Below are 20598 nucleotides of genomic sequence, written 5' to 3'. Positions count from 1 at the left end.
TTATCTGTCCTTTTTATATAATGTCTGTTTATTGATATAATCTAAACCACTCACTGACCTGATTATTAGAACTTATAGTAAAGTGTAAAGCTTTCTTCCTTGACTGTAATACACATCAGAGGGACCTTCAGTCAGAGTCAGTCACTTTATGAACACTTGAGAACCTCATAAGACAGGCAAACATTACCCAGTGTAATAACTACAGTACAGATTTCAAGCACAGTTCACCCTTTGAGAATTATTGAAAGCACCAGAGAATGGCGACTAGAAAGAAAATCTGACTGCAAGCAAACTTTCTGTTGTAACACATCCTATGTTGAGTAATACAATACTCATTCTGAAGAGAAACCCCATTGATGTGATAACCATGGCAATGTCGTCAGAAGAAATATAAGCTTTATAGAACATGAGAGAACTCATAATAGACAAAACCCCAAAACCCATAAATTTAATAAACATGGAAAGACCTTCAGAATACAGTCATTGCTTCCTCAACATAAAAGAACTCACAGAGAAGGAAGCCCTATAAATGTGTAAGAGCTATCTAAAAGAAAACAAACCTCCAAGATCAAAACGGAAATCACACCAAGAAATCTGTATGTGTAAGAATGTGGAAAAGCTTTAACAAGAGCTGAGCTTCAACTAAGTACCAGAAAATTTATACTAGAAATTAATGAATGTGCAGAATCTTTAACCTGCCCTTATTAAGCATTAAATAATTCATACTATGATAAAAACCTGAAAATGTTCTCTTTTTTTAAAAAAGATTGTATTTATTTATTCATGAGAGACAGAGAGACAGAGAGAGAGAGACAGAGAGAGAGAGAGGCAGAGACAGGCAGAGGAAGAAGCAGGCTCCATGGAGGGAGCCCGATGTGGGACTTGATCCCGGGACTCCAGGATTGTGCCCTAGGCTGAAGGCAGGCGCTAAACTTCTGAGCCACCCAGGGATCCCCTGAAAATGTTCTTAATTGTGGGTGGGGAAAAAAAACCCACACTCCTGTTTCCATAGAAAGAATATTATTTAATAAGAGTCACACTCTTGGACTAGTAACAGACTTTTGCAGAAATGATACCAAACATAATAAACAATGGGTGATGATGTGTCTGTAGGCTATGCAGTATAAAGCTTTGGAATGGTCATTTACCAAACTCAAATACTGAACAGGTATTATTCTAGGCATTAGAGATACATCAGTGAACACAAAGCAGACAAAAGACAAAAGTTTCTGCCCTTGTGGAATTTATGTTCTAGTGAGAGGATAACACATCCTAATCTTAAAGAGCTTGACTCATAACCACCACTCAACCCTTTTTACCTCCTTAAGACTCCTGCAGTTTTGATCAAAATTATATGTTACTGATTGAGAACTACCCTTAAGTGCAGCTCTTACTCTGAAGTCACCAATAAAAAATAATCCTACTTCCAGGAATTTCTGGAAGACACATTAGGTATTTTAAAGACCCAATAGTCCAAAACCCTTTACTTCAGAGAATCAATAATTTTTAAAAAGGCCAAAGATATGAAATAGATTCTATTAACGGCACAATTTATAAATGGCAAAGCTGAAAAAAAACTACAAGTCTTCTGGCTCCCTGTTTTTATGTTTTGCCACTAAAAATTCTCTTTTGGGACTCAAAAGGCTTTAAAATAAATTTTAAAATAAGTGAAATTTAGTAATTAAAATTTTGAGTACCCACTTAGAGCTATGAATGTTAGACACTGACTAAAAAAGAAAATAGAGGGCAGCCCGGGTGGCTCAGTGGTTTAACACCGCCTTCGGCCCAGGGTGTGATCCTGTAGTCCTGGATCGAGTCCCACATCAGGCTCCCTGCATGGAGCCTGCTTCTCCCTCTACTTGTGTCTCTGCCTCTCTTTCTCTCTGTGTTTCTCATGAATAGATAAATAAAATCTTTAAAAAAAATTAATTAAAAAAATTAAAAAAGGAGAAAAGAGCGAAATACATGGCAATTTGTGCCCAAAACTGGTTTGAACAAACGAAAAAAAGAGAGAGAGAGATAGGCGGCTCCATGGAAATAAGAGACACATTAACAGTGGTGAATACAAACATTAGAACTGCTAACCTTTTCCCTTCTTTGTAGTCACTATGATGACAGTTTGGACAACCATATCATTGTGTGGTCTCCCCATCACTAAGAGATGACCACTCACGGAGAGGAGGGAAGAAGAGTGAAGACCTGGTTTTGAGTGAGAGGGATCACCATCCACAGAAGCATCCATATGTGGCCACTTTGACTGGGCCAGTGGGCAAATGAAGATTCTTAGGATTTCTGTAGCACCAGCTATGGGAACATCAGGGCAAAGTGCTCAGACAGAGAGGGATCTGTTGGTACAGAGAGGACGGGCTGTGCAGAGCCGTGTCCCAGGCCTAACAAATGTTCACAGACACTAGAGAGTGCTCACATTTCTAGAACCAGTGAGCTACAGCCTTATAAAAACACTGTACTCTCAATAACTATCCTCCAGATTTGACAGAGATGGGGAAGGGGAGAAAAGTTATTTAGGAGGTAAAATAAATTGGTATTAAAAACAGACAGATGGTGTACATCACACAGACAGGGAATCTTTAAAAATAAAAACAGATTTTTTTTTTGTAGTTATATTCCTACTAAATAGTTTTTATATCACTGATGAATTTTCCTGTAACATTAAATTCTTTTCACTAGTAAGCATTGGTTCTTCCGACCATAAAACAAAAACACTAAGAAATGAAGTACCAAATCTGTTCTTTTTTCTTCTTTCAATCTGAGGTAACTTCAAATGTGAGACATGGCTGGAGAAAACCCAGACTTAGCATTTGTTTGATTCACATCTGCTCTTAAAGATGTGACTTTATTAGCCTGTATTCTATTGATGACTAAGGGAAGTCCCTAGGAAGAATGTTTTCTACTGTGAAATAAAAGGCCTGGAATTTTGCCTTTCCCCTGAGCAACTCCGAGGTGTGCTGTGCTGTGTGACTGACATCATAGGGAAGAGGCCTGGCCCTGAGGAAATGGCTGCCCTTCGCATAGGTGCCCCTTTCTTCCTACCAATTTAGAACAACTTTGGCTAAATTCTGCTTAACACAAAAGGCTTGGGAATACAGAATTCCACAAACTGCTGGGAATTACAGGATCTACTCTGGGAACTGAATTCATGAGAGATACATATTATACTAAGTTCCAGGTGACTCAAATTGCCTCTATTATAGTAAATCCAGTGAGACTTGGGTGGTGTAATCACCAATCTGTATGAAATCACTAAACCACGTGGCTGGATTCAGAATCTATTTTTCTTTGAAGTTCAAATTCATTACAAATTTCAATTTAGAAAACGTGAATAAATTAACATCTGAAATAAAGTTACATATGGATATATACATGTAATAGTGAATCTTAGTAATTTTAGTGAACTAAAGAGCTTTTAAAGTTTCATAAAGTATATATATATATACACTTTTTAAAAAGTTTTCCATAAAGTTATCTATAGAGATTTGAACATTGATATGGACAGAAACACAAAGACAAATTTACTAGATTCAGTGATAACTACTCTTTTTTCATAACATGAGGTTAAATTTTGATTTAACCAAAGAATTCATTTTTTACTGAGGTTAACTACATAATGAGGTAAACACTCTTTTTTATGCTAATAAATAAGACTAATACATTAGACTGACATCATAGCTTAATCTTTTGTTTAATTTGTCAATAACAAAAGTTTTGACATGATAAACAACATCTGTACAAACATTTCAGGAAACTGGCAGTACTTAACATACTCAAAGATATTCATGCTCTACAACTCAGTAATTAATGCACTAGAGTGCACATATTACAAGGGGTGCTCGTCAGCAATGTTGAACATAAAAAGCAAGCTAAAGACGACTAAAACAACGGAATGCCATTTACATAAAAATTTATACATATTTATAGAAGAAATATAGTTAAACACAAAGGAATGATCTAGATTAATACTGAATAGTGGCTACCGTGGTGGGAGGAGGGAAGAGGGCAAACAAGGGAGAACATAGAGTGGCTTCAACAGTACTGGTTAGGTAGGTACACAGGGGTTCATCTTAATCAGTCTTCATGCCTTGTAGGTCTTGAATATTTCATAATAAATTAGAAAACATTTTTCTGCCAGATGACAATCTGTTTATACTGCCAGATTTCATGTAATCTTGATGATTATATGAGACTAACACTTAAGAATATTTCTGTGCTATATCATTTCTTCCAAAAGAATTAGTTTCAATTTTTGAAAATGGTTCTCTCACTGAACAAATATTTACTGAACACAATATTCATTTTCTCATTCTAACTTTGACCCCCACTACATGTCAGACAGATAAAACAGAAGAAACAAAATTACCAGTCTCTGCCCTCACGTAGCTTAAAACTTAGTGGAAGCAGCCAGCATTTAATCAAATAAACACATGATTAACATACCTTACACCTCATCACTCCTTCCTTCTTAAAAATCCTTCCTTCACTTGTCTCGTTGAATACCATACTAATAACCTGACTTTCCTCCTAAATCACTCACTGTTGCTTTTTTATCTCTTTTGCTAGTTCCACCTAAACACTAACTAGAACCCTTCTCTCCATCTATATTCACTTTCTTGGTAACCTCATCCACACTTTATCTCTACAGTCATCTCTCTCAAACTACACTTGAAACCTGGACAAATAATGTAGTTACATATGACCTGACTCAGCATTCTGACAAACATGTAAACCTAAATATGTCCAAAGTCAAACTCCTGCTCTTTCCTCCCCATCTGCTGCTCGGGCCTTTCTCCACAAGGCAACATTGCACATAATATTCTATGTGAATGGCAGTGCCAGGAGTTGTGAACACAATAATAATAATTTTCCATCTCAGAGAATATCAACTGCATGTTTCCGGTGCCAGGCCAAAAACCCAGGCATCATCCTTGACAACTCTTACACGCGGTGTCTGACGACTTGCCACCACTTCTTCCACTCCCATCCTGAACCAAGCCACCTAATCTCCCACCTGGTCTCCTTGATTCGTCTTTGGTACCAGTCAGCAGTCAGGAGTCAGAAGAGACTTAAAGAGGTACTACTTACAGTCTCAGTCAGAAACTGTCACTCTTCTCCTCAAAACCTTCCAAGAGCTTCCTATCTTTTTTAGAGTAATGATCTGCAAGGCTTGAATGACATCTAGCCTTTACCTCCCACCCTCACTATAGCTCACTGACCATTGTGCTGGCTGTTCTCTGCCTGGAATATTTTTCCCCCAAATACCCATGATTTACTCTCTTCCTTCAGGTCTTTGCTCAGAGAGATGGTACCCTCCCAGTGAAGGCACCCCATCTGCAATTAAAACTCCCACTGCCTTCACTTTCTAGTCTCTTCTGACTGCTTTATGGTTTTCATGACGTACTATCTAGTTCACCTCACTCAATGTAAGATCCACCAGGGCATGAGTTTTAGTCTGTTCACTGCTGGGCCTCCAGCAACTAAACCAGTGCCTGGCATATAATAGACATTCAGCAAAAACTTGTTGAGTAACAAAACATCATGTAAACTTGCAACTGATAAGTTCAGTGAAGAAGCAGAGAGTGCTAGGAGAACCTGCAGGAAGACAAGAAAAGCTTAACTCTGAGAAAGTCAAACTTGATCTGAGAAGCAAAGGATGAATAGGAGTTAATTAGGATGTGCACAGGCTCAGTGGTGTAGCTAGACCAGAAACTATGAGATTTGTAGACATTATTATGATAGTTTGTCTTTGTTCTTAGAGCAACAGAAAGCCACTAAAGTGTTTTAAGCAGAAGGATCACATGAGCAGATTTAGATGTTTGAAAACACTACCATGGGTGTCAGATAGAGAAGAGTTTAGAATGGTCAGTGGATGCAAGTAAATCAGTAAGAGGATACACAGTTGACACAAAATGGTATCTTCGATTGGGGTGTTGGGAGTAGAGAGAAAGAATGGGTTGATAAGATTCTTAAAATGTTAAAAAAAAATCAATGAGACTGGTATTAAGTTAGATAAGGGAATGGAGCCAAGGGAATTTTAAGGTTCACTTGCAAATTTTACAAAGTAGTTTAGATGTCCCAGGAAAATAAAAAATTCCCATATTGACTTGAATTCTGTTTTTAACATCATCACCTAGAACTTCAATGTCCAAAGCTCCTAGTCACAAACAGCTATTGAGCACTTGAAATGTGGCTAGTCCAAATAAAGATGTTTCATAACTGTACAATACACACTGAATTTCAAAGTCTTAGTAGAGAAAAAAGGAATATAGACTATACCTCAGTAATTTTATACTGATTGAAAACTGAAGTGATAATATTTTGGATGTTATAGGTTAAATTAAACTATTAAAATTAATTTCATCTGTTTCATTTTTACTTCATAACATGGCTACTAGAAATGTAAAGTTATATAAGTGGCTCACATTGTATTTCCATTGGTAGCACTAATCTCATGGGAAATAACAATATGGTCATTGCTATTTATTCAAAAGGAAAAAATATATCAAAGGTAAGACGGCTGAACTTAAGGTCAAAAAAAGTATAATGTTTGCCAAGAATGTAGTTTGTTTTGTTCAGGAGATGGGAGGAAATTAGTATTTCAGCTTTTGTCATTTAAATTCAATAGCCATTTTCTTTTTGGGCTTTATGTGTAGAATACATTGTTCCTCCTAATGTTAATCTAATGGTTCTGCTGAGAGAATCTTCATAGTATGGGGTAAATGTTAGGAAAACACAGAATTGTGGAAATGAAGGGATTCAGAGATAATTTAGGCCTACCCCTTCATTCTGTAAGTGACAAACTTGAGCCTCTAAGACATTAACTTACTTGAAAATCATAAGACTAATACGGCCTATACCATTTGAGACACAGATGTTTTCTCTAACTCTTTAAAATAATTACAGGGTTCAGGGCAAACACACTATATTTTGTTTCCAAAAGGACTAAGAAATATATCTCATGGTATTGAATATTGGTATTATCACTTAGTTGTGTTTTTTTTTAAGATGTGAGAGAGAGAGAGAGTGAGCACATGTGTGCATTCATGCACACAATTGGGGGGAGGGACAGAAGAGGGACTGTTAGAGGGAGAGAGAGAATCTCAAGTAGACTCCATGCTGAAACTGGAGCCTGATGTGGAGCTTGATCTCATACCCTGAGATCATAACCTGAGCTCAAAACCAGGAGTTGGACACAACCGACTGAACCACCCAGGCGCCCCATCAATTCCTTAGTTTTGGGGTTCAAAATCATACTTATATTCTTACTTGGTAAGTGTGGAAAAAGCATGTGTTTAGAGTCTGAAATCCAATTCCCACACTTAGCTGTGAAGCAAGGACAACTGTCATTCTGTTTTCTCATCAGTAAAATAGACACTACCACACTCAGGTTCACACACACACATAGCATAATAAATGGCTTATAGTAGGTAGACATAAAAAATGCCTCCCATGATCCTCCCTCTTCTCACCAAAATGTCAACACACCATCATATATAAAGTCATAAGTAAAGATGTAAGGGAAAAAAGTGTTGGAGTTGTGAAACCCAGTTTCTTATTCCCATTCTCTTATGAAAAAGCTTCAAAGCCTTGGGTAAATCATTCAACCTAAATCTGTTCACCACTCAGAAAAGTGATGAAGCCTAATCAACCAAAATGATTCAAAGTCCTACCTATGGCTCAATGATGTATACCTATGACTGCCACATGAGCTTCTGAGGCCTGAATATTATATGGATAGTCACATCAAAAGCTTTAAACATTTAAACACTAATGTGAATTTGACATTTCTAAAACTTCTTAATTTGGGGATACGTTAATGATCATTCTGTATATTTAAAAGGAAAAATTCTTAAAATTACTCACATCGGGTTGAATGGCTTTAAATACTGGAACATCCATTAGCGTTATCTGACCCTGAAATAAAAGGTAAAAAATGACAATTTCTCCTTGGGAATTCTATGACATGAAATTATATTCTATAGTAAATTTAAATTATATTCTATACTAAAATATATTGAGTAAATTAAAATTATATTCTATACTAAAATATATTGAATACTCAAAATTTTTACTAGAAAAAGTATCAATTTTAAAAAGGATTATAGAAAATGAAAAGTTGCCCTTATACCATTATTAAATATGATTATTTCAAATTTTCTCATGTCTATGCATATTTTCTTATGAGATAAATGAGGTAAAGTTAGAAAATAAAATGGTTTTAAAAATTTGGACATACATTAAATCAAAATCAAAACCAAAAATCAGTTCTCTTGGTTCATGGAGAAAGAAGTATTATGGTGACTATTAAATCATATTTCCTCAAACAGTAATATAAAATCTGATACTAATAAAAAACAGTTTTCTTCCCCATTTATAAAAGTCAATGAAACTTATGCTAGTGGCGACTCCTACCTAAGGAATGCACACGGATTGGCTCCATAGCTCAGGGGTTAAAGCTCTTGGAAGGACTGCACATAGCTGTGGACCTACCTCAATCTCACTTTAGGCTACAGATGTAAAACATGACCCGATAATACACCAAAGAAGAATATGCTATGTATGACTGAACACAGTTTATTCCTGGAATACAAGAGTGGCTCAACCATCAGGAAATCAATACATGCTGTTAACACAAGTTAAAGGAGAAAGAGAACTTAAGTGAATATTTGTATCAGTTAAAAAATAAAAGTTTTTCTAAGTATCTTTGATGATACTGCAATAATGCCTTCAAATTCCATTTTTCAATTTTTTAACTTATAAAGATGTGAAAATACTTCTTACATAGGTCAGTAAAGCACAGTTGGTTTAGGGGGCAAAAGCAATTTACCATAAAGGTAAATACATTTTTTTTCTCCTCATGTGACTTTTTTTGTTGAGTAGAGTTGACACAGGATGTTACATTCCTTTCAGGTAGTAAGTATTTACTTCTCATTTGCCAAGCTGAAGGTGTAAGGTAGGAAGCTGCTCTAAACCTCTCTCCACCTCTTCCTCCCTTCCCCATTTCATCCCTCTGCTTGTTCTGCTGCTGTGCTACTCTCTCCATCAATTCCCACATCCAGTGTTTTGCCCCCGCCTCCTTCTGCTGTGCCTTCACTCAACAGCATCAATGTGTAGGTTATGTTCAAGAACGGGAAAAAGGGGAGGTGGGAGACTTACCGCATACTCTTCTGGTGTAACCTTAAGAACATCAAATACCACAGCATCAAAGCTTTTCTTCAGCTCAGAACCTTTGTCACTTAGTGATTCGGAACTGCTACTTTTCTGTTAAATTGAAAGAAAATGCAGCCATTTTAATACTGTCTCACATTCGATGCTGTAGAAATTCGACTGGCATTAAACACTGAACAAGGAATGGGAAAGCACTTTGTCAACAAACACAGCAGATAAAATGGGTACAACATCCTGCTCAGCTGAAGAGCACTAGATAAAGGGTCAGGCAATTGAATGTCTAACCTCTCCTACTTCCTAGGTTCTTGAGTCATTTTCTTGTCTGTCCATTTCCTCATGCTGACATCCTATCATTTCTTATAGAAATTAAAGATTTTAACAAGTTCGAGGATTCTCAAATGAGGTAAGGGGAATTTAGGGGAGAAGAACATCTCTATATAATTTTTAAACTAATTTTTTAAAGACAAAGACAAATTGTTTTCATAACTTAAACCATAAGACAATATTCAAAACTTCATTAACTAAGTGATGTCCCCCTGTGATAGTAAAACTGATACTATTCTTACTATTATAAATTTAAGGGGTTTTTGCTTAAAGGTTACTATTTCAAGTTTGAATTTGCTGTTACTACATGTAGAACAAAAGGTGGCTTTTGGCTCTGAACTTATTTCTGTCCTATTTCCACATGTGTACCATGAGACAAAAATGTTTTCTGCCTCCGTTGGTTGAAATCTGAGTGTCATCGCTGTCAGAACATTTAAATTATGCTCTATTAAACAGAGACAGGATACTGAACTATAGCTAATGTCTCAAAAATTAACCAAAGTTTCAGCTACCAGTATATAATACATGACAACCTACCAGCTGTTACACATCAGTTTTGAGCGCTTGTCATTTATGCCTCATTTTTATGTTTTCTTTCACTTTCAATAGCAGCTAAATATCAAAATCATTTCAAAAGAAAGGATCTGTCATTAATTTGGGTAAATTCTCAACCATTATTATATTTCAAATATTTCTTCTGCCCCTTTTTCTTCTGGTAGTTGCATTACACGTATGCTACACTTTCTGTCATTGTCCCAGCCCTTGGGTAGTCTATCCCATTTTTTTTTCATTCTGTTTTCTCTCTGCATTTTAGTTTGGGATGTTTCTATAGACATATCTCCAAGCTCACTAATTCTTTCATTGGCTGAATACTGGCTACCAGTCTATTGGTGAGCCAATCAGTCATTCTTCATTTTTGTCACAATGTTTTTGATTTCTAATATTTTCTCTTGACTCTTGGAATTTCAATATTCCTGCTTATATTATCCATCTGTTCTTACAAGTTGTCCACTTTTTCATTAGAGCCCTTAGCATTATTAATTGTGGTTATCTTAATTCCCAGTCTGCTAATTCCAAAATCTTTGCCATATCTGAGTCTGGCTCTGTTACATGCTTTATTTCTCCAGACTATGTATGTTTCTTACCTTTTGGTAGGGCTTATAATTTGCTGAAAACCAGACATAACATACTGTGTAATAAGGAACTGAGGCAAATAGGCCTTTAATGTAAGGATATATACTTCTATATAGGGAGGAGTTATGCTGTGTTTACTGTCTGTTGTACTTGAGGTGTTTGAGTCTTCAATTTCCTCTAGCGTCCTTCTTTGGGTTTCTCTAGAAACTCCCTCTTAGAATCTATGCCCTGCAGTTCTTTCAGCTATAATCCTTCATTATTTTTTAATTTATTATTTTTTAATAATCCTTCATTATTATACAGGAATCCTGCTGATGTGGTGGTAAAGTATGGGGGGACAAGTATTCTCTAAGTCCTACAGTCGGGACTTTTAGTGAGCCTGTGCCCGCTCTTGGGTGTGACCTCAGATACTTCCCAGTACCCTAATGCCACCACCAATCCTGGAAGGGGCTGGAGTTGGGTGTTTCTCGCCCTCCCGGTAGGTTAGGCTCTGATAAAGTAGTTTCCCTGGAGGTCATGGGGAGAACCGAAGGCCCTGGGCACATTTCAAAATGTGAGGCAAGAAGGAATGTTTCTCCAATCTTCCCTTTGAGAATCTGGTGGAGCTTCCAGAGGTAAAACACAAAAGTGAGGTTTGGGAGAACCTAAGACTGGGCCCCAGGAGTGTTTAACTTCAAGGTAGCCCATACATAGCCTCCAGCAATTTCTCAACTATAGTTTAAGTTTTCCTACCCATTTCTGCCTTCAGTGATTCTGCTCTTAGTAAACTAACTCTTTACTTGTCTCTCTCTCCAGTTTTTGGGTCATCACTGTCAGTTTGCTCTGTGGCATCAATTTTCTGACAGAGCTAAGAAGGGTTACTGATTTTCAGTTCAGTTTTTTTCATGTTGTGAAGACAGGAGTGATAAATTTCAACCTCTTTACATATCTGAGCAGAAACCCAAAGTCCCATAATCAGATTTTATACATAGTATTTTATTTCACATGTTTATTCTCTGTAATTATGACTAGCTTATAGTATGTCAACAGTATTCTTTTATATCCCAAGATTAATTTAGAAATTTATCCAGAATGTTAAACATTCAAACAGATATGTTATTGCCCAAATAACTAAATTCATTCTGTCAAGTAAAGATGTTAATTTTAAACCTAACTTTCTCCAAGTTTTTAACTAATTCAAGACAAGTTAGCAAATCATAATGGCAATTTTTTTGCTTACCAAACAAGTAATCACTTTCTTTTTTTTTCCTTCTTACAAGTCATCAGGAGAGGCTTAAGAAATTATGAGCAAGATGTTTCTATCTGCTTCCCCAATACCAATAAATAAGTTGGTATCGATAAGCTACACAGCATTTCAACATAATGTCCACTAAGGGAATAGTAGTAATTCTTTATTTAAGAGAAGACTAAAATCACTGACACTTCCAAATATCTGAAAAAGATTCACTCTAATCTCAGAAGCTTCTAGTACAGATTAAATATAAAGGAACACAGGGAAGCCATTCACCCAGATCAAGTATTTATCCATTTTGTAAGTTCATCAGATTTATGGGACATTTGCATTTTGGTATGTTAACAAATCTGTATTTTAAGAGAAGGTGGAAAATACGTATTTTCAATTTTACTTTCTTGCCACAGTGTAGAACAATTTAAAAGACAGTCTTTTTCCACTTACCATATACTGTATTATATTACTTTGAATCCTGAGGAAAGTCAAATGATTTTTTCACAAGTAAAATAATCTATTTTAACAAATAATTATATACTGTTTCCTGTAATACCAGACCAAATTTTTCAGAATATATAGTTACAAATATGATATACATATATGCACATACACTTAACATATTCAAAAACATGGTTATAAAAATATCTCCAGTAAACATCCATATAATATAAACATATATACAAACATATAATCCCTGTCTCAAGGAGAAAGAAAAGTTGATGTATAAAAAGTGATACAGATAAAACTATAACAAAGTAGGAGAAAAGAATGGTTTATACAAATAATCAGTAAGATACAGCACTCTTTCATTAGAATGAAACTTCAAGTCAATAACTGGTGGGAGTTAAATCTATTAAAAGGATAATTTAGTCCCTTTGACAGAAGTCTTGAATAAAAGGTTTAGGGCCATCTTTATTTAATTAGAAGGCAACGGGGAACCACGGACAATTTGGGGATACAATAAAGCTTAAGAACTGTATTTTAAGAATATTAAAATGGAATTACAGTCAAATGGACCAAAAACAGTAGAGAATGGAAGTGCAAGATCAAACTAAATGCCTGCTGTAATAATCTAGACACAAAATAATGACTAAACCCAGATGGTGCTAGTAGAAATAAGAGAAAAGGAGCGGACTCAAGCAATGAGGTGTGCTGGGCGGGCTCTCCGACAGCTGCCAACAGTCTCCGTCTCCTCGCACTCACATCCTTGAGTGTAGGCAGGACTGTGACCTGTTTCTAACCAATGGAATATGGCAAAGAGAACAGGCTGTCACTTCCATGATGACATTCCATGATGACATTCCAGAAGAGCATAACTTCTGTTCTGCTAGCGCACTCTCTCTGCTGTGATGAGAAAATGGTTGTGCTACGCCAAGGGGAAATCTAAAGATTAAATTGAGACGGCAAGGAAAACAGTGCTGAGATACACAGTGATGGGAAATGGTGAAGTCAGAGAGAGGGGTCCCGCTATTTTCTTTACAAATCGCACGCAGAATAGTAATGAGTAATTTGAGTTTGTTCATATTATACATAAAATGTCTGGTCCATCAGAAACACTTAATAAAAATGTATGAGGGAATCAGAACAATAGATAGAAATATAGATGTCATCAGCATAAGAAGAAACATCAAAACCACAGACTTCGACTATTTTCATGGATAGCAAGCCCTAAGTACCTGGCTGGAGTAAAATGGAGCTGAAGTTATTAATGAACTTTGAGGCCAACGTGTTAAAAAGTCATAGACATTATTTTCATCTCTATTTTAGGAGAAAAATAAAGGAGAAATATAGCTAGATGTTAAAGTTATTAAGGAAAGCAGGCAAGGACCCTGGATTTAAGGACAAAGCAAAGAAAAACTGTGAAGCATAAATAAAATCACAGCACATTAACTGGAGAGATGGGCATCCAGCTTAGTCTTCACTTCCATCTTTACACTCTAAACCACATCGCTTCCAACATTGCACCCTAATCGTTTATGATTTTCAACAGGCTTGGAATCAAGGGATCTAGACAGGGTCAAAATTATGTGATTCTAAATAAAAAGAGTCTTTTATTCCCACTTGTACTACTGCCCTTAAGGTTCATATAATGTAAAAATACCCTAAAAAAGACGTTTTATGGGGATCCCCGGGTGGCTCAGCGGTTTAGCGCCTGCCTTTGGCCCAGGGCGTGATCCTGGAGTCCCGGGATCAAGTCCCGCGTGGGGTTCCCGGCAGGGAGCCTGCTTCTCCCTCTGCCTGTGTCTCTGCCTCTCTCTCTCTCTCTCTCTCTCTCTCACGAATAAATAAATAAATAAATCTTTTTAAAAAAGATGTTTTATATATCCTTTAAAACTAAACTCTAGAAAAGGTTTTATTTATTTTTATTTTTATTTTTTTTAGAAAAGGTTTTAAGTAATCATTATTTGTCAAGTATCTTAGGTGGATAAGGATGAATTATTTCTAAGATGTATAGTGAACACGGGAACAGAATAAAATTTTAAAACTAAAAAATTCGTAGCTCAAGTTCTGATTTATTTATTTATTTTTTTAAGATTTTATTTATTCATGAGAGACACACAGGGAGGGGGGGTGGCAGAGACACAGGCAGAGGGAGAAGGAGGCTCCATGCAGGGAGCCCGACATGGGACTCGATCCTGGATCTCCAGGATCAGGCCCTGGGGCTGAAGGTGGCACTAAACCGCTGAGCCACCCGGGGTTGCCCTCAAGTTCTGATTTAAATCTGTGACCAACCATAATGCTTGAAAAATTAGAATGTCAGGTAAGAAATTCTACAGCTAAACTTCTCAAATGTCTTACCTCGGAAGCGGTAGCAGCAATATTAACATTGCTTGCCTGCCCGTTCATTAGGTCCATGCTTCCCACAGCATCAGTCCTTGACGCTATGTTAACGGCAACAGAAGACTGACTGCTTCATGTCCAAGGCCACAAATACATTATTATTCCTGTAAAAAATAAACAGAAAAATTCAAATCTATGTCTTATTAAAAGTTTGAGAAAACAGGGATCGAGCCCTGAGTCTCCTTGCTCAATGGGGAGCCTGCTTCTCCCTCACCCTCTGCTGCTCCCCTTGATTATTTATGTTCTTTATCTCTCTCTGTGTCAAATAAATAAAATCTTTTAAAAAAGATTTGAGAAAACAAATTGATGTCTATCACCATGCCAAGAAGTAAAACACTTCAACTTTATTGAACCTTTTTTTAAAAATTTCAGTTAAGTTTCTAAACGCAGCTTGAGGACGATCCTATATGCTCTTTTCAAATGGTCAGAACCCCCAAACGGGCAATACTCAAAACAGGTTACTCTTTTGTTTGTCATCAGTAAAGCTTAAGTATAATTTTTCACTTATTGTAAGAAAAATTCAACACTTTTTTAGTTTTTTTTTTTAAAGATTTTATTTATTTATTTGACAGAGAGAGAGAGAGAGGCCGACAAGCAGAGGAAGCAGCAGAGGGAGGAGAAGCAGACTCCCCATTGAGCAGGGAGCCCTACATGGGGGCTTGATCCCAGGACCCTGAGAACATGACCTGAGCTGAAGGCAGATGCTCAACCAACTGAGCCACCCAGGTATGCCAAAAATGCTTTTTTAGTTTTAATTTAAAAAGTATAAAACTACATGTCACAAATTAACACAGTAAAAGATAAATATATCTTTTAGAGATCTAAATGACTTCTATAAAGAAACAACACTAAGTTTGCCATTGCTGATAAACTGGTTTACAAAGATACCACAAATAATTGAAAATAAAATATTATGGAATGTGTCACACAGAGACTACAATGTATGTTTATTTGTTTAGGGTTTTAAAGTTTATTAAATATCTTCAATCATTATCTCACTGATCTTCACAAAAACCAGTAAGACTAAATTAAGGAAGACATTATTATGCTCACAACACAAAGAAACAGAACCTCTAAGAACATAGACTGGTAAATGAAAGAGCCAAGAATAAAATTCAAGCCATCTGAAATTCTAGTCAAATATTATTTCCATAACACCACATTTCTTTCCACTATACTGTAAGCCAGAGTATTTATTTGTGTTTCCCATTCCTTTCCACAAATAACTTGTTCTATAGCACTATGTTGGTAACTTCACCTTTCTCCAATGGAATTTCTTCCTCTATGAAAATGACAAGAGCAAATGAACTTAAGGCCCCTTTCTAACTTTGAATTTCAAGGACCTTTTCTCATAAGAGAAATGTTAAGTGTCTGTAAATTAGGCATTTTAAATTATACTGACTTAAAAAACTAAGTCTGAAATAACAATAATAATTCTCTTGATGCTAAGTTTCCACTCTGGAGAATCAATAGAGGACAGTGATTTAAAAGCAGACTCTAGAACAAGCCTGCCTAAGTTTGAGCCCAGCAAAGTTAAATTTTCTGGGTTCTGTTTCCTTATCTATTAAAGATAACAGTAGCTACCTGCCTCATAGAGTTGTGGTGAGGAGAAATGAATATATACAAAGCCCATAAAACAATGCTGACACATGGTAAGGATGCAATTAGGATGATGCAGATTTTGTCTACTTAATCCACACAAAGCTTAAATTCCATAGAGCCTTCGAATTAAAGACGACAAAAACCTTAGAAATATACCTCTGGCAAAATACATGCTCGTGGGCATCTCCAAAATCCTAACTGCAAACACGTAAATGAAAATGTCTAAAATGTTTCCTGTATGTAGCAAAATATGCTGCTGGTTTTCAAATGCTTAAAAATTATTATTAAAGATAGCAGCCTTCAGCCACATCTTAAATTTTAAATTAATCTTCATTTCTTCAGATACCCTAAGTACCTGCTAAGAGCAAGACATGGTGCTAGACTTTTTTTAAATGAGAAAGATATTAGAAATAATGGGTTTTAAAAACCATTTAGAACCCATTTAGAAAAAATAAATAAAAAAAGAACCCATTTAGAAAATCAATGCAAAGGTGAACAGAGCGCTGAAATACTTTAATTTCCTCCAATCTACAGCATTTCATAAGCTTCATTATCCTTATGACAAACACTATTAAGGATCAACTTGTATTTACACTGCTACAAACTAGGAGCTTGATAATCCAAATTCTCTCTGAAGTCAACACTCAGTTCGCAATGACATGTTTTCAAATAATTTCAAACCACAGTGCGAGCGTAGATGGATTTAGATATGAATCTGTAATTCAAGAGTGCCCCCTAGTGTTAAGAAAAATATTTTAATTAAATTGTTAAAGGAAATGTATTCTTAATCTACTCTTCAAATATATAAATTTTTTTTTACTATTATTTACTGAAAATGAGATAATACAGACCAGGAATAAAAATTATACATTTTTAAACTATAACACATTACACATTCTAAACGATAAGAATCAATCTTCTCTGCCTGGTTTTAATTAAAATACCACTCAAATATTCCATATTACTAAGCTAATATTAAAATTCATTATATGTAAAAAAATTAACAAGTACAGCAAAGCATACCTTAAAGAAAATTGTACTCAAAACTATTTATAAATGTACATGTCAGTAGTATTTAATATTGCTTAAGTACAACAAAACCTCATATGATACCATAAAAACACTAAGTCCTTAGAGACAAAAATGGGTTTATTTTTAACCTTTCTGTACTTTGCACACAGGAAAGTTCAAATTAAACAACACAAATACATGCTTTTCCTAGTGCTATGAATGGCACAATCATTCATAAATACCAACATCACAACTGCTCTTTTCTTAACGAAATTCATTGTTTCCTACTTATTCTCTTCTGAAACCTCTAAAGACAGTTAATCTCTTCTGGGTTTAAATTCCAAAACAAGCATATTGCTTCTTTCTAAGCAATTATAATCCAAAAACAAGGATATTGCTTCTTTCCATGCAATATAATCCCCAAACAGGAAATCTGAAATGTGTAGATTTAGTTCCTTCCTTGAGGTCACTGAACTAGATTGTTAAATTGCAGACATATTCAGTCTCCTAAACACTTGCTTTCTCAATGATATTCACACCAGAAGCCAGTATTTTCTAACCAAATGAACAAGGATTAAAGTAAAAATGTCAACTTCTCACTAATCTCATTTCACAGTAGTAGTTACATATTCTTTTCTAAAACAAGTTATGCTATCATCATTAGGAATATTATGCTAAAAAAATTTAATAGTTTTATAGAAATACTCTAAATGAGTTAAACAACCATAAGGGAAATGGTAGTGAAATGCAATTAATTAGAGAAATTTCTTTGGAAACATTCAGACAATACAGAACTGATATGCTCATACACTTTGGCTTAAAATCTCATCTTATGAAACTCATCTTTTTTTTTTAATTTTTTATTTATTTATGATAGTCACAGAGAGAGAGAGAGAGAGAGAGAGAGAGAGGCAGAGACACAGGCAGAGGGAGAAGCAGGCTCCATGCACCAGGAGCCCGACGTGGGATTCAGTCCCGGGTCTCCAGGATTGTGCCCTGGGCCAAAGGCAGGCGCCAAACCGCTGCACCACCCAGGGATCCCCTTATGAAACTCATCTTATAAAAACTCTGGAGAAAGAAAAAACTAGATACAGCTTATTTAATTAAGCGATATTTACAACTGTGAGAACCATTTGAATGCCCTTGTACACAACCACATTAAGAAATTCAAATGGACAACTATACAAAAGAAGAAAATAGAAATGAAGGTTCAACAATAGAAACTAAACCTTCGTAGTAACAATATTCTTATAATTTTCATGAGAAAAAAATAGGGTAAAATTAAAACATTATAATTGCAGTTTAGTATTTAAAACTTATTAAAGAGCTTGCTCTCCTTTAACATTTATTTTTAAGTAAGTATTAAAGACATATTTTACATGACACTCATGGAAGGTCCAAAGATTTAAATAGCCTGGTGGGGGGCAACTGGGTGGCTCAGTCAGTTAAGCGTCTGCCTTTGGCTCAGGTCATAATCTTGGAGTCCCAGGATTGAGCCCCGTGTCAGGCTCCCTGCTCAGCACTCACTCTCAAAAAAAAAAAAAAAAAAAAAAAAAAAAATTACACAGCCTGTGTATCATACCATTAAGGCAAGCTCCCACTTTCAGCATTTGTGACAGTTAAACTTTTACCACCTTCTTTATTTTTTTAATCTAAGAAATGAGAAGTTAGTCCCAATTCCCCAGTACTTTGTTTCAATAATTAAAGTCACCAGAATGCTCTTGAGTAACAAAGAAAAAAGATCTGGTTTTTGACATAACTGATATCGAGCTATTCTAGCAAAAGTTTACTAAAAAACATGGTTGCATCTTAAAACCGTTTCTAGCATAACACTAAGCAAAATTATCTTTGCTATTGCCACCCTTAAAAAATTCAAGTTACACAAGGACACCTACAGCCTGAAAATAAAAGGTTGGAGAACCATTTACCATTCAAATGGTCTTCAAAAGAAAGCAGGGGTAGCCATCCTTATATCAGATAAACTAAGATTTACCCCGAAGACTGTAGTGAGAGATGACGAGGGACACTATATCATACTTAAAGGTTCTATCCAACAAGAGGACTTAACAATCCTCAATATATATGCCCCGAATGTGGGAGCTGCCAAATATATCAATCAATTAATAACCAAAGTGAAGGGCAGCCCAGGTGGCTCAGCGGTTTAGTGCTGCCTTCAGCCCAGGGCCTGATCCCGGAGTCCCGGGATCGGGTCCCACGTCAGGTCCCCAGCCTGCTTCTCCCTCTGCCTGTGTCTCTGCCTCTCTGTTTCTCATGAGTAAATAAATAAAATCTTTAAAAAAAAAAAAATAACCAAAGTGAAGAAATACTTAGATAATAATACACTTATACTTGGTGACTTCAATCTAGCTCTTTCTATACTCAATAGGTCTTCTAAGCACAACATCTCCAAAGAAACGAGAGCTTTAAATGATACACTGGACCAAATGGATTTCATAGATATCTACAGAACTTTACATCCAAACTCAACTGAATACACATTCTTCTCAAGTGCACATAGAACTTTCTCTAGAATAGACCACATACTGGGTCACAAATCGGGTCTGAACCGATACCAAAAGATTGGGATCATCCCCTGCATATTCTCAGACCATAATGCCTTGAAATTAGAACTAAATCACAACAAGAAGTTTGGAAGGACCTCAAACACATGGAGGTTAAGGACCATCCTGCTAAAAGATGAAAGGGTCAACCAGGAAATTAAGGAAGAATTAAAAAGATTCATGGAAACTAATGAGAATGAAGATACAACCGTTCAAAATCTTTGGGACGCAGCAAAAGCAGTCCTAAGGGGGAAATACATCGCAATACAAGCATCCATTCAAAAACTGGAAAGAACTCAAATACAAAAGCTAACCTTACACATAAAGGAGCTAGAGAAAAAACAGCAAATAGATCCTACACCCAGCACAAGAAGAGAGTTAATAAAGATTCGAGCACAAATCAACGAAATCGAGACCAGAAGAACTGTGGAACAGATCAACAGAACCAGGAGTTGGTTCTTTGAAAGAATTAATAAGATAGATAAACCATTAGCCAGCCTTATTAAAAAGAAGAGAGAGAATACACAAACTAATAAAATCATGAATGAGAAAGGAGAGATCACTATCAACACCAAGGAAATACAAACGATTTTAAAAACATATTATGAACAGCTCTACGCCTATAAATTAGGCAATCTAGAAGAAATGGACGCATTCCTGGAAAGCCACACACTACCAAAATTGGAACAGGAAGAAATAGAAAACCTGAACAGGCCA

General features: G+C 35.9%; 1 protein-coding gene across 4 annotated transcripts in view; it reads right to left on the bottom strand.

Moving 5' to 3' along the window:
• RALGPS2 (Ral GEF with PH domain and SH3 binding motif 2) overlaps positions 1 to 20598 on the bottom strand; it is a 161201-nt gene that overhangs the window by 102106 nt on the left and 38497 nt on the right. For all 4 annotated transcript variants that reach the window (XM_072733112.1, XM_072733115.1, XM_072733113.1 and 1 more), the window contains 3 exons: positions 14666 to 14811; positions 9169 to 9273; positions 7876 to 7926 (listed from right to left, as the gene is read on the bottom strand). In XM_072733112.1, coding sequence (XP_072589213.1) covers positions 7876 to 7926; positions 9169 to 9273; positions 14666 to 14722 — 213 coding nt within the window. In that variant the 5' untranslated portion in view covers positions 14723 to 14811. The remainder of the gene's footprint in view (positions 1 to 7875; positions 7927 to 9168; positions 9274 to 14665; positions 14812 to 20598) is intronic.

Source organism: Vulpes vulpes, chromosome 13 (assembly GCF_048418805.1).
Source record: "Vulpes vulpes isolate BD-2025 chromosome 13, VulVul3, whole genome shotgun sequence".
In the NCBI taxonomy this organism is placed as follows: domain Eukaryota; kingdom Metazoa; phylum Chordata; class Mammalia; order Carnivora; family Canidae; genus Vulpes; species Vulpes vulpes.
Note: the sequence above shows the minus strand (reverse complement) of the source record. Positions and strands in the feature narration are given on the sequence as shown.